A 12,946-nucleotide genomic window follows, 5' to 3' on the forward strand; every position below is an offset into this window, starting at 1 on the left:
GGTTCTTGGTACTTCAGGACATATGGTATGTCTATTAATTTGTACTGATATTTTCTTTATTCTGTAGGTATTTACACGTGAGTGCATGAGCCACTACTTAAGAGTATTTAATTTCCTTTGGAGAGCGAAGAGAATGGAATATATTCTTACTGATATATGGAAAGGACATATGTGCAATGCAAAACTTCTGAAAAGTATGCCAGGTGAGAGGTGTCCAGATGGATGACATGCTTGTAAAATGGATTTACATGACTGCGTTTTATTTTATGTGTGTTAAGGGGCGGGGGGGAAAGGTCTGATGAATGATGTACAGATTAATTTTGTATTTTGTTGCTCCTCTTGGCTGGCTGTTTAATGTAGGTAATGGTGATGATGAAGGTTAAACAGCATTATTGTAAATGGAAGTTTCCTATTTGTTGTTTTACTTAATCCTTGGTCCCTTTCTTGAAAAGTCACACTAATACAAGTATCTTTATGCTGGCCCAGTTGTGAGACTGTAACTCTTCCATCCCTTTGTAGTCATATTCCTTTAGGCCTTCCTATTTGTACCCCATGTCTCCCTCTTTCTTGTGCTGTCTGTTAACTATTTAGTCTCATACATGCACAGTTCTGAATTGACTAGTTTTACCTTCACTTATTCCCTTTGCTTTTGTTTAGCTAAGAACAGAAGAGGCTGAGAAGAGAAAGATATTTTAGAAGAAATAAGAAAGCTCTGAAATGTAGCGGCTCTGGTGTATATTTCATGGACTGGGACTTTTTGATCCTATTTCTCAGTTAGAGAATATAGTCATATTTGTGAGCATCCGTACTGGTTCACTCTTGAATTTTTTTTAATCAATCTACATTTCTTTCAGTAAAAAATACCTATTGAGAGTTACACTTCTTTATGTCACAGTAATACTTTCAAGTTTATTGTTTTATAATTAAGAACTTTTGGTGGGTGGGAGAGGACACCTGGCCTCAGAAGGTCACTCCTGCTACCAATAAGATTTATTAGTGGCTGTGTTACGAAGTATTCAATTTGGTGACAAAAAATTTACCAAGCTGATTTGTTGGCTGTGCTTGTCCTTGCAGTCCTTAACATGCCATCTCTGGATTTTTTTACAGAGCTTTCTGGGGTGCTGCATCAGTGTCACGTTCTGGCATCAGAAATGGTCCATTTCATTCATCAAATGCAGTATTACATTACATTTGAGGTATACTCTACCCATGCGATTAGTTACTTGGAAAATGAAGCACTTTTAATATTCTGTATGTGTTGTGTCTTAAATTTCAAAGAGCTTGTCATCTAGCAAATCAAAACGGCCCAATCCTGTATCATTGCTCCAGGTGCTTGAATGTTCATGGGATGAACTCTGGAACAAGGTCCAACAAGCACAGGACTTGGATCACATCATTGCAGCTCATGAAGTTTTTCTGGACACAATCATAGCTCGGTGCTTGCTGGATAGTGATTCCAGGGTAAGTCTTCTCCTTTGCATGAAATTGTAACTTTATGATCTTGGCATATGTGTTAGGAACCACCTTCTTTAACATGGTAGGAGCAAAGGGAAAGATCATTTTTATTCCTCTGATACATGATTTTATAATGATAGGTTCTGTACCTACTGTCCAGACATAGTGACACATGTTGATAAAAAACTTGCTGCAGTGTGGGCCAGTTGTTTTTCGTCCTAAGAAGCTGTGTGATCATGCAACAGCTGCCTTAGGGCTTTGCAAAACAGCCTCTCTGGCTGTGTAAAAAAGATTGTTTTTTTATTTACTCCTATTGTGGAGAAAGGTGGTAACCTAAAACTCTTGTGCTGTGCAGCTGTTTAATTAAAATCAATTATTTTGTTGACTGTCTCACAGGTACTTCTCAACCAGCTTCGAGCAGTTTTTGACCAGATCATTGAGCTCCAGAATGCCCAAGATGCAATGTACAGAGCTGCTCTGGAGGAGCTGCAGCTGAGGTTGCAATTTGAAGAGAGAAAAAAGCAGCGTGAGCTTGAGGTGCAATAAGGATATTACTAGAATGTGAAAATGAATTGAGGCCTTTTATATGTGGAGGATTGTAGATACCATGTAGAGGTACAGCAAAAATGAAAAATGTAGTTGGGACAGATGTAAAAGTCAGCAGCAGTTGCTAGTGACTTCAAGCAAAATTGATGAGTGGTGTTTTTGATTTCTGTCTTGCCCAAAATCTAAGCTGATTTCTCTAGTGGCCTTTGGAGGATGAGAAATTTAGGGCTCTTTTAGATGAAGTAAATGGAACCCTTTTGCAAAAACTGCCATAGCTCCATGTCTGCCTCCCTGCTGCATGACTGTGACATGCAGTGTTGGTGTGAGACTTGCCTGCTTTGCTGACCTCTTCTTTCTTTCATGTGCTGTACAACCCCCAAGGGGGGGTCTGATAGTTTCCATATTGGAGGCTCTATGTTTGTCTTTCTGTGGCAATGGTTGGTTTTTAGAAACCTGATGTAGCTGGGCAGAGGGTGGCCCAGTTAGCAACTTGAATCATATGATGTTTCACCTCTTGTTTGGTTTCTATGTAGGGCAAGTGGGGTGTAACTGCATCAGAAGAGGAAGAAGAGAACAAGAGGATGAAAGAATTTCAAGACTCAATACCTAAAATGTGTTCACAGCTGCGAATACTCACTCACTTTTACCAGGTGCCTCTCAAATTATATTTTTCTAAAATACGCTGAGTTTTGTGTAGAAATGAATTTCAAATATTGAGTAGGTGTAACTTCTATATTCTCGTGTGTGCAGTTTGTGGATCTAGATCTTTGTTTTTTCCCTCTCTACTTGTAAGCCTGTGTTCACTGTTCCTTAGTAGTCAAAGGTTTTATGATCATTTATGTTCCCTGACAAAGGACAAGAGTCATTTCATATAAGTTGTCTTCTTCCTCCAGTAGTGAAAGTAATAGCTATCTTCTGGTGTAGTCTGAGGGGGGGAAAAAGATAGAATTCCTTCTGCATTCCATGTTTTCCTCACTGTCTTTGCAAGTTATTTTTAGTAAATACTGCAGAAAGTTTCTTATTAAGGGCCTAACACTTAATTTTAAGCTCACTGAGGTGGGCAGTGGATAAGATGTTTGGGAGAACATGTGCAGGCTATCTTCTATAAGTAGTTTATTCTGGCTTTGTCTTAATTTGTTATATCTGATGCGAAAGCTACCATTCCCCAGAAAAATGAGCCTAAGTCTTTAAGTGTAGGTTGTAAATAAATTGTGGTTTATGTGCTCTACAAGATTGCTACAAGTTGGCAATGTAGGTGTTGCCTGCTTGGACTGTATTCATGCTGAGCCCTACTATGGATTTTACATACAGGATTTCCCCTGGCCAGCCTTGGTCATCTTTGGAGATAATGGAGTGCTCTAGTTGTGGGTGTGTTCATGTTAATATTTAGTGGAGATTAGGAATGAGCTCTTCAAGTGAGTCTTCTCATCCTCCCTAAGTCCTCTGCTTTCCTGTGTCCTGCAGGACTCTTGCAGTGGCATGGCTAGGGCTGAATGGGAAGATGGGATGCAGAGGTGTGCCTCCCACATGCCAAGTGCAAATCCCCCATCAAATCACTCCAAATGCACAGTCTAGTTGGGTCTGCAGCACTGACTGCCCTACTGGGCACATGCTTTGCTGTTTTGGGGTGTAAGTCCTGCTGTACTACCCATATCAAATGGGTATGTTTGAAGCAAGCAGTACTCTAAGGCTGGCCTGGATGGCATTGGACCCGCAACATGGACTCAAGGTGAGGTCTCCTGTTGGCACAGATTGGATCCTGAATGCTGTCCCGAGGCAGTGGCACGCAGGGGCAGCTGCTCTGCAGCCTGGGAGTCTTCTGACATTTGGAGTGTGCCAGCAGGGCACAGGGGTTGGGGAGCAAGCTTTAAAAGACTAAGCTGTTTGCACTGGAGACTCTGGCATGCACAGCAGATACTTGAAAAATAAAAATGAAGGTCTGGGTTTTTGCAGAAAGTATGAATCCAGCATATCTGATTTGTTAACTGTTGGATATGGACCCTTGTGCTTGCCTTTCCCCAGATTCTCTCTGCCTCTTTACCAGGTCTGTGCACCACCTGATGTTCCTGTGCAAAATGCACCAGGGCTGTTTTCTTAGCTGTCTCTGGGTTTTTCTTTCCCCCTCAGGGAATCGTCCAGCAGTTCTTGGTCCTGCTGACAACCAGTTCTGATGAGAGCCTTCGGTTCCTGAGCTTTAGACTGGACTTCAACGAGCACTACAAGGCCAGGGAGCCACGGCTGCGTGTGTCGCTGGGCACACGAGGCAGGCGCAGCTCTCACGTGTGACACAGCTGCCGAGGGGGCACCGAAGGTGTGGGACCTCCCGCTGGACACACGGCCGCCGCTGGGGACAGTGCAAGCAGACGCTGGGATCGGTGTCTGCCGTTCTGCAGGCAACATGTTTTCAGTCATGTGATTGTGTGACACTGGATAGCAGAAAGCAAAAAAAGCAGGGTTTTTTACACTGATGTTTCTAGAATTACCAGACTGTATGGGCTGATTGAACCTCATGCAATCAACTTGTTAAATCATCCTTTTAAACAAACGCCAATTTTATTTGAAGCTTTCTGAGCTTTTTCCACTGTAACTTATATCTGTGTCAAAGGAATCACATGTTCTTTTGTTTATAGAAAGCACCATTTCCTTTTTTAACAAGAAAATAAGAAGGTTATTTTTTCTATATGTACTTGTTCTATTTGAAGAGAGCTTTTGTTAAAGCCAACAGATCCAGGACCCAGACCTATTGTCCTTGTTAAGAAGCTATACAGCATTTCGTTATGCTGATTTTCAGTGTTGTGATGTGTTTGACTGTGTGAGAAACTTTGTATCAGGAGACATAAACTTATATTTAATTTTTTTGTTGTTTTCAAAGTTAAAAACCTGAAATAAAAATTTAGTGGGGAAATTCTATGGTTACTGTACAGGAGCAAACTATAGAAGCAGAGTCAGGAGTGTACCTGTTGCACATAAGATCTAAAAATGAGGTTAGAGCCTCGGTACTGAAGGGAAGTGTTGGTTAAGCTTGAATACTTAGTGTTCAAAATCAGATATGTAGAAACAAACTGACTTGGCTAATGTTGACTTCATTCTCTTCTCTTTCCTATTTTTTTCATTGTAAATATTTATATATTGCTGTTCAGATGTTGGGGAGAGGAGGGGGATTCTTCTTTTGCAAAGTTGTCATTATATCAGGTCATTTATTATGTTCCACAAGTGCGAGCTTAGAAAAATAAAAACACAAATATCTTTCAAACAAGTGTGTTGCTTTTTGTAATTGAAAGTTTATGGTTTTTTCACAGGTTAGGAAAGGAGAATCTTCCAGTCAGAAGCATATTGATTTACAGATTGCTTCCCATTGCAGGATTGTGGTACTAGTCTTAACTGAGAGTTGTGTGCAGTTCATTAATTAACAATTGCCCTCAGATCAACCAGGTCCGAGGCCTTTTTTGCCTTTTGCCCTTGCTCTGCTTGAACCCTTGGGAGACAGAGGCACCTGTCAGGCCATTCAGGTAAGGCTCCTGTGAGTGATCATGGCAGTGAGCTCTGATGGGGACCGTGTGCTGACTTGCAGCCCTAGACTAGCTGGTTTGCTCTCTGGACACCAGGATTGCTGTTGTGCAGGCCTTGGAATCCTTGCTTTTGTTAAAACATGTAAGGCTTTTAATCCTGTGCCCTGCTGGTGCAGGTACTGTCACGGGGTGTCGTGTGCAGGCAGCATTTCAGCCGTGAGCAAGGATGGACTCTGAAGCCGGTGCTACTTGGTGAGCCAAGGGAAAGTTGAAGGGTGCTCAGCTTGGCATCATAAGGTCATGGATCATTTGACAGCCAGAAATAACTCCATGTTTGCCAGTGTGGTGGGAACATATTGTTGGAAAGTCTGGAAGAACAGCAAAGATTATTTGTGTTTTGACCAAAACTCAGAAGAAAGTTAGCTGCATGGGCACTCTTTCGGCTGTTGGGTTGAGAGATGGGTGTTGCATGATCACATCATTAGACAAGTCAGAGGCCAGAGAGGCAGCACCAATGTTGGAATTAGAGGACAAGTTCCAGAGGAAAGTTAAATTCTCTTTGCTCCTCAAATGAATCCAGCAGTACCCAGGAAACCTACAGTAGTGGCCATGCTGTGGATGATCATTTTGAGGTGATTCTACAGCAAGCTGTTGATCTGGGAAAAGTCTTCACTGCTGCAGGAGTTGCTCTGACTGCCAGGCTGAGGGGACCAGTGGGGACCCCATTGTCCTCATGCTCTTTTGCGGGGAGACACCAGTCTCTTATCCTCTAACCTGGTAGCTGTTATGTTTATTTCAATCTATGTGGGTTTTCTTGTGACAACCTCACCTCTGTTGGACTAATGGATCCAGCAATTCCGAAAAAAAGTGGGAGAGAAATCATCTTATATTTCATTTGTGCCCAAAGACCAATATTGAATTCTACATAAACAGATATAGTGACAGGCTCCTGCTGCTGTGACTGCACAAGTGGCTTTCCTTGTAGTGGGTGGCAGCAACACCATTAAGGTATATTTCTGAGGAGAAACATGAGATTTTCACCTCTATTTTTCAATACTGAAGTTATATACTACAGTCACTGTTAAAGAATAATTCTTAGCAACACATTAACTATACAAGGCTGTTCTTTACTTTTAATGCACACTTCTGGCTGGTAATTTCAGTGTTTTTCTCTTAGAGTTACAGTGTCTGAAAATACGAATAGTGCTGTGGGTCTGTGTCTCCAGCCATGTTTCCAGGCTGGAAAAAACCCAGCTCCTTGTCACTGTATCCTGTCCCAGGGCCTTTGCTAACTCAGCCTGCACGCTCGGCCCCTTCCTTTTCAGGTTTTCCAAGGCCTGAAGAAATTTTGGAGAAACTGTAGTAAAAGTAGAAATGCAGAAACTGGGAATAAAACTGTCACCCAACTTAGGATGCCATACAATATGGGACACTCTTCTGGGTGAAGGGCTGTCAATGGGGTGCTACCACTATCACAAATACTTTAAAAGGAAAAGAGCTGGAAAATATTTATTCTTTTAAACTACAAGGGATATTGTTCTGGTAACTGAAGGAAAATAATATCTTAACCAGTATGAACTCTCAAGAAGAAAAAGTTAAAAACCCCTGAAAATTTGATCTCCCTCTGTTACAATAGCTCGACTGCACCAAGGTACAGTATGAGGCAGCTTAGTATTTTAGAAGCATCCCCTAGGACATGCAGAAGCTCATGATATAATGTATTTTCCAGTGAATTAGTTATAAGCTTAGGGTAGGAGATCAAGGACAGAATATAATCATAATCCAGTTTTATTTAAGTGATTCTTTTTGCTCAAGGCCCTGTGTGTTTTCTCCTCTTATATCAGATGCAGTGAATAAATGCCAAGGTCTCTCAGCCTTACACGGGAGCAAACTATTTTTTTTAAAAAGTCTGAAGCTACAATATTTATTTTGTTAAAATTAGTTGTGGAAGGATTTTATCTTCCTCCTGTCACATATGTAAGATGTTAATGTTTTGGACAAGAATTTTTTCAACCTTTTAAAATAGCATTTCTATCAAGAATGGCCAGTTACCTTTGGTCAACGTGAAGCTATAACTTCCAGTATGCTAATCTAACCACTCTGTTCAGTATTCAGGACACTCTTTAAGTACATATGTAACTTTTTAAACACACTAAGAGTTGAAAGATAGTAAGTGATTTAAAAAAAGGGAGGCATTTGGACAGAAAATTGAAGCTTTGTTTAAAACTTCTAGACTTAAATATTGGAGTTGTCCGTGATCTTGCATGAATGTTTCCTAAAGCTGGCCTTAGAAACAAGCTGTGGGTGTGCACATTTGTACTCATTTCAACTTTCACCTGAATGAGCAGCCTCAGAGATGACAGAATATATTTCACACTCACATAAGGGTGCTCAGGGACTTCTGCAAAGTGCCTCATTAATTTTGAAAATCATCTTTTGACTACTTGAAACCTAAAATGCCACTCTAGCCTCTAATAAGATTCTGCTAACTGGAGAGAGGAAAAAGTTGGGAGAGCTGCATGAGATGTGCAAATACTGGCAAGTAGAGCAGGGACAGATACAAGAACCTGCTGTTTCAGAAGTCAGAGGAATTAATTCTGTCTGGTTTCTACAAGGGCATTGTAACCATTGCCTGCTCTACCCTATTTAACAAAACAAAATTATTTACAATACCAAGGGTAACAATAAACAATTACAAGTAAAATACATAAAAGTTTCTACTGCCATTGATTTAACAAGTCATATATCATTCTGAGGGCTTGCTGAACCACAATTTTAAAATAAATGAAAACATGTTATTTTTATGTTGACAAGGAATACTATGAATTTAAGGTATGAACCACTCGGACTCCCTAAAGTAACAGGCTCCCTGATGTAGTATTTTAACTATTTTTGTTAGCTTGGTCTTTAGGGCGTGAGTATGGTTCCTAAGGCTTAACTTGGTGCTTACTCTCTTTCACCGGAAGAGCGGGAAAGGTACCTCAGTCAGTATTTATTTTCTTTCTTTTTGTTCCAAAGTTAGCTTATTTGCTAATACACTTTGACTACCCAATATTGTACACTCTTTCATAACATCATTGGACTAAATCCTGAGTGCTGCATGAGTGGAAATAGAAACTCAAGGGCAGGTGAAAAGCCAAAGCTGACCAGAGTTGTATGGGGTCAGAGAGAACACAGAGGCCAGGAGAGTTAAAGAATCCAGTGATGGATATTCATTCACAAAGGGAGAGAAAAGCAGAGAAGAGAGCAGGAATCCTGAAAGGCATCAAATGGTGGCCAAAGAGATGCTCAGGAAATAGTAGAGAAAGAAAAACATACCAAGAAAAGCTGAGGAGTGTAGGAGGTGAAATTTCTATCACTGCGCAGTTAATTTACTTTAGCTCTTTGTGGAGCAAATTATGTTAAATGTTTTCCTTCAGAAGTTATCAGAACAGCAATTAAGTTAGCTAAACATTTGGGTACAGAAAATGCAATTGGAGTGATTATTACCATCAGTCAGAACATTAAAAGATATGATAGCAAAAAGCTGTCACAAGGTGATTACCCCGTGTATGAATTCTTCCAGTGCCACAGAAAATGAAAATTAATTATTTGCATTTGAGTTACCTGCCAGAAGAACAAGGTAGTTAGGCATCTAGGATGCCTCTCACTTCTACAATGGGAACATTCCCAAAGCTGCTCAAGACCACTTCATCACCCTTTAAAGCTTTTCCAAAAATTACCAAGAGGGAGGCAAAGAACACAGTATTCTGCCTTTCTTTCTAACAAGGCACTACCTTCACTCCTTAAAAGAGGGATATTTGTACTGACTTTTACCTCTTTTTTTTGTTGAACTGTGCTGAAGAGCATAAAGAAACAGGGAAATTACAGACGGGCTTGCAACAGTAATTAAAAAGGCAAATGGGAACTTTTCTTTAACAACCTAGTGTGTAAAAATAAGATTTGGAGCATATTATGATGAGTAAAAAAGGAAAAAACTAAAATTCTCTAGACAACAAGCAATTGAATCATCAGATGGAGAGAAGTGAAATTGCACCATTTAGTGGTGAACAGAAAGCATAAAGAGAACATAAATGTGGGGTGAAAGTGGTATTTGATAAATGAGAAAAGAATAATTTCCACTCATTGCAACTTTATTAACACAACTAAAGTTTAAGACAAAGCCAGAATCAGATCCAGACTTACCCCAGAGTTAGCATATGTGCACAGGTTCCAGTATTTCACAGGCAAAATGTTCTGGAAATCTAAAGAAATCTCCTTCAAATGAAAAGATCAAAACAGACATTAATAACAGAATAGGAAATAATTACAATAAAATGAGTAATTGGATGCTAGCCAGGAAGCAAAATAAAATAATAAATGTTACCATGTCCTTGAGTCACTGTAAGTGACTCAGAAGAAATAGCTGTGTAGAAGAAGTTTACATCTGCTTGTGGCTTAAACTAGAGAGTTTCTTAATGGGCAATTTTATAACTGCAGGCTTATTTTAGGCTTGTCCTTTCTCCTTTATTTATAAAGAACTCCTCAAAATCAACTTTAAAGGGGTAGCAAGGTACCAAACAAGATCAGATTTTTTGGTTCAGTTTTGGCAAGCTGATTTGGATGCACGTTATTACTTGTAACAGGCACCTGGCCATGCTGAGGGACTTCCAAACCTCACCAGCAGAATTAACTGTATCAGGATGCAGAAGAATAGAAATCCTGCCGATCCCATACCTTGCCAGAGCCAGTGATGCTGACAGTGCAGTGTCACACATGCCACAGATGTGATCACTCTGCGTCCTATGTCAGACCAATCTTTTGCAGTGACTTGCAGAGCTGCAGCTGAAGCTCTTCATAAACCTCTCACATTTCTTGGACCCACTGACCTGTGCTCTAGTACATGGATACAGAGCAGAAGCAGCTTGCTTTTCAAACTCAGAGACTGAAATTCCTGAAGCAGCCTTTAGAGGACAGCGGAGAATTGCAAATGATGCATTTTCAGCTGTGGCCTCATAATCCGGGATACTTCGGTTTTTATACGAATTATGAATTCCAATTCAAAGTGGAGACAAAGTAATAATGTGTGCTGTTCATAGGCTATGCTTTTTCAAGACAAGGTTGTGACTTGTATCAGCCATGTATTTTTAATTATATTGTAGTTTTTTCTATCATTAAGAATTCTACTTTCCATCTGGCTAAGCCATGGCCTCACTGAATGAACAGCTGCATTGTCAAAAGGAGCTCACTGCTTCATGTTGAGGTCTAATGGAAAAGGTAACAGTGTCCCCCAATAAAAAATAATGGCGACCCTTTCTGGAGGCTCTGGTGATCCTAGCCTTTGGCATGGGGGTTTTAAATCTAAGAAATTTGCTGGCTGGGTCAAAATGTTGCACATCTCCGTCCCTGGGAAATCTTGGGTCGAATTTTAGGACAGCTTCTACCAATTATTAGACTGGAGTTAGGTTTTACTTGAAATGGCTAGAAGCTGGCTGGGGCAGATGGGCAGAGCCTCTGCTGTTCTGGGGTGCCATGTGCTGCTGTACAACCCACACTAGATGGGTCTGTGTGAAGCAAGCGGTGCTCTAATGCTGGCCTGGATGGTGTCGGACCTGCAACATGGGCTCAAGGTGAGGCCTCCTGTTGGCACACGTTGGATCCTGAATGCTGTCCCGAGGCAGTGGCAAAGGAGAACATGCTTTAAAAGACCAAGCTGCTTCCACTGGAGACTCTGATGTTCATGGCAGGCATTGAAAGTTACAAATGCTGACAACCAGTTCTGATGAGAGCCTTCGGTTCCTGAGCTTTAGACTGGACTTCAACGAGCACTACAAGGCCAGGGAGCCACGGCTGCGTGTGTCGCTGGGCACACGAGGCAGGCGCAGCTCTCACGTGTGACACAGCTGCCGAGGGGGCACCGAAGGTGTGGGACGTCCCGCTGGACACACGGCCGCCGCTGGGGACAGTGCAAGCAGACGCTGGGATCGGTGTCTGCCGTTCTGCAGGCAACATGTTTTCAGTCATGTGATTGTGTGACACTGGATAGCAGAAAGCAAAAAAAGCAGGGTTTTTTACACTGATGTTTCTAGAATTACCAGACTGTATGGGCTGATTGAACCTCATGCAATCAACTTGTTAAATCATCCTTTTAAACAAACGCCAATTTTATTTGAAGCTTTCTGAGCTTTTTCCACTGTAACTTATATCTGTGTCAAAGGAATCACATGTTCTTTTGTTTATAGAAAGCACCATTTCCTTTTTTAACAAGAAAACATAAATCATTTTAAATAAATTCTTGTTCTAATTTAAATCACTTTGGTTATAGCCAAGAGTTTTGGATTCAGACCGAATGTTCTTGTTAGGAAATTATATAAAGCATTTGATTATCCTAACTTTCAATACTGTGATAATATTTATAACAAACTTATATACTTTGAATTTTTTCTTTGTTTGTTTTCAAGGTTAGTATTACAAATAGTAGTCATTTAGTAGGGAAATTCTGTGGTTACTGTACAGGAGTGAGCTGTAGAAGCAGATCAGGAGTGGCCTTACTGCTTATGAAGTGTCCTAAGACCTAAAGTTAAAACCCCAATGGTGTCAAAGGAAAGTATTGTTTCTTTTCAAAAACTGATGTTAGAATATATCTCGAGTAATCGAGATTTACTTTATTTCTCTTTCCTTGTTTATTTTCCTGCTATATGTTTATATATTTCTATTCAGATATTGCAGGAGGGAAAGTTTCTGAGTTTGTTTGCAAAAAAGGCATTATGTCAGGTGATTGAAGCATCCATGTATCACGTTTTACAAGTACAAATTTAGAAAAAACCACTTGTCTTTCAAACAATTGTTTTGCCTTTTGCAATAGAAAGACGTTAATTTTTGAGCAGGGTAAGTGAGGAGAAGGCTCCAGTTCTGAGTGCAAGTGGTTTGCAAATCTCTCTAGCAAACAAACCCATTACATGGCTTTGGTGCTAGTATTAACTGTGGTTATAGTTGTGTGGAATTCGTTAATTAAATTTGCTCTCAAATGAACCGCATCTGTGACTTTTTTTGTCCTTTGCCCCTACTTTGCTTGAACCCCTGGGACACAGAGGCACCTCCCAGGCCATGCAGGTGAAGCTGCTCTGATTCATGAGGGTGATGCTTCAGACCTGCAGGTCCAGGCTAAGAGGTTTGTCCTCTGGCCATCTGACAGTGCTGACAGTGAAAGCAGTGCTTCCCAGTGGGCTATCCTGCAGGGTAACCTGCCTTTCCCAGGGGGGATGGACGCAGACCAGTCAATTGCACTTCGCGGTGTAAGAGGAATGAAACTGTAGAGAAGAGGTAACGTTCAGGCAGTGAGACAGCCCCAGGAAGGGGTTGGACACAGGGCAAGGGAGGTGGGGATTCAGCTGTGATGTCATTTTCTTTCTGGACAATTAGACATATCACTCTCAAGAGGAAGCCTTTTAAATTGA

The 12,946-nt window shown here is 40.9% G+C and overlaps 1 protein-coding gene across 3 annotated transcripts in view; it reads left to right on the forward strand.

Moving 5' to 3' along the window:
• TUBGCP3 (tubulin gamma complex associated protein 3) overlaps nt 1-11,553 on the forward strand; it is a 56,849-nt gene extending 45,296 nt beyond the window's left edge. For 2 of the 3 annotated variants that reach the window (XM_032100540.1, XM_032100542.1), the window contains exons 17-22: nt 68-203; nt 1,108-1,196; nt 1,330-1,461; nt 1,852-1,992; nt 2,535-2,651; nt 4,129-5,257. In XM_032100540.1, the coding sequence (XP_031956431.1) occupies nt 68-203; nt 1,108-1,196; nt 1,330-1,461; nt 1,852-1,992; nt 2,535-2,651; nt 4,129-4,287 (774 nt within the window). In that variant the 3' untranslated portion in view covers nt 4,288-5,257. Of the gene's footprint in view, nt 1-67; nt 204-1,107; nt 1,197-1,329; nt 1,462-1,851; nt 1,993-2,534; nt 2,652-4,128; nt 5,258-11,266 lie in introns of those variants that run through there. The other variant, XM_032100541.1, reaches the window with a different exon arrangement.
• The last annotated feature ends 1,393 nt before the right edge of the window (nt 11,554-12,946 follow it).

This window comes from Corvus moneduloides, chromosome 2 (assembly GCF_009650955.1).
Source record: "Corvus moneduloides isolate bCorMon1 chromosome 2, bCorMon1.pri, whole genome shotgun sequence".
In the NCBI taxonomy this organism is placed as follows: Eukaryota; Metazoa; Chordata; class Aves; order Passeriformes; family Corvidae; genus Corvus; species Corvus moneduloides.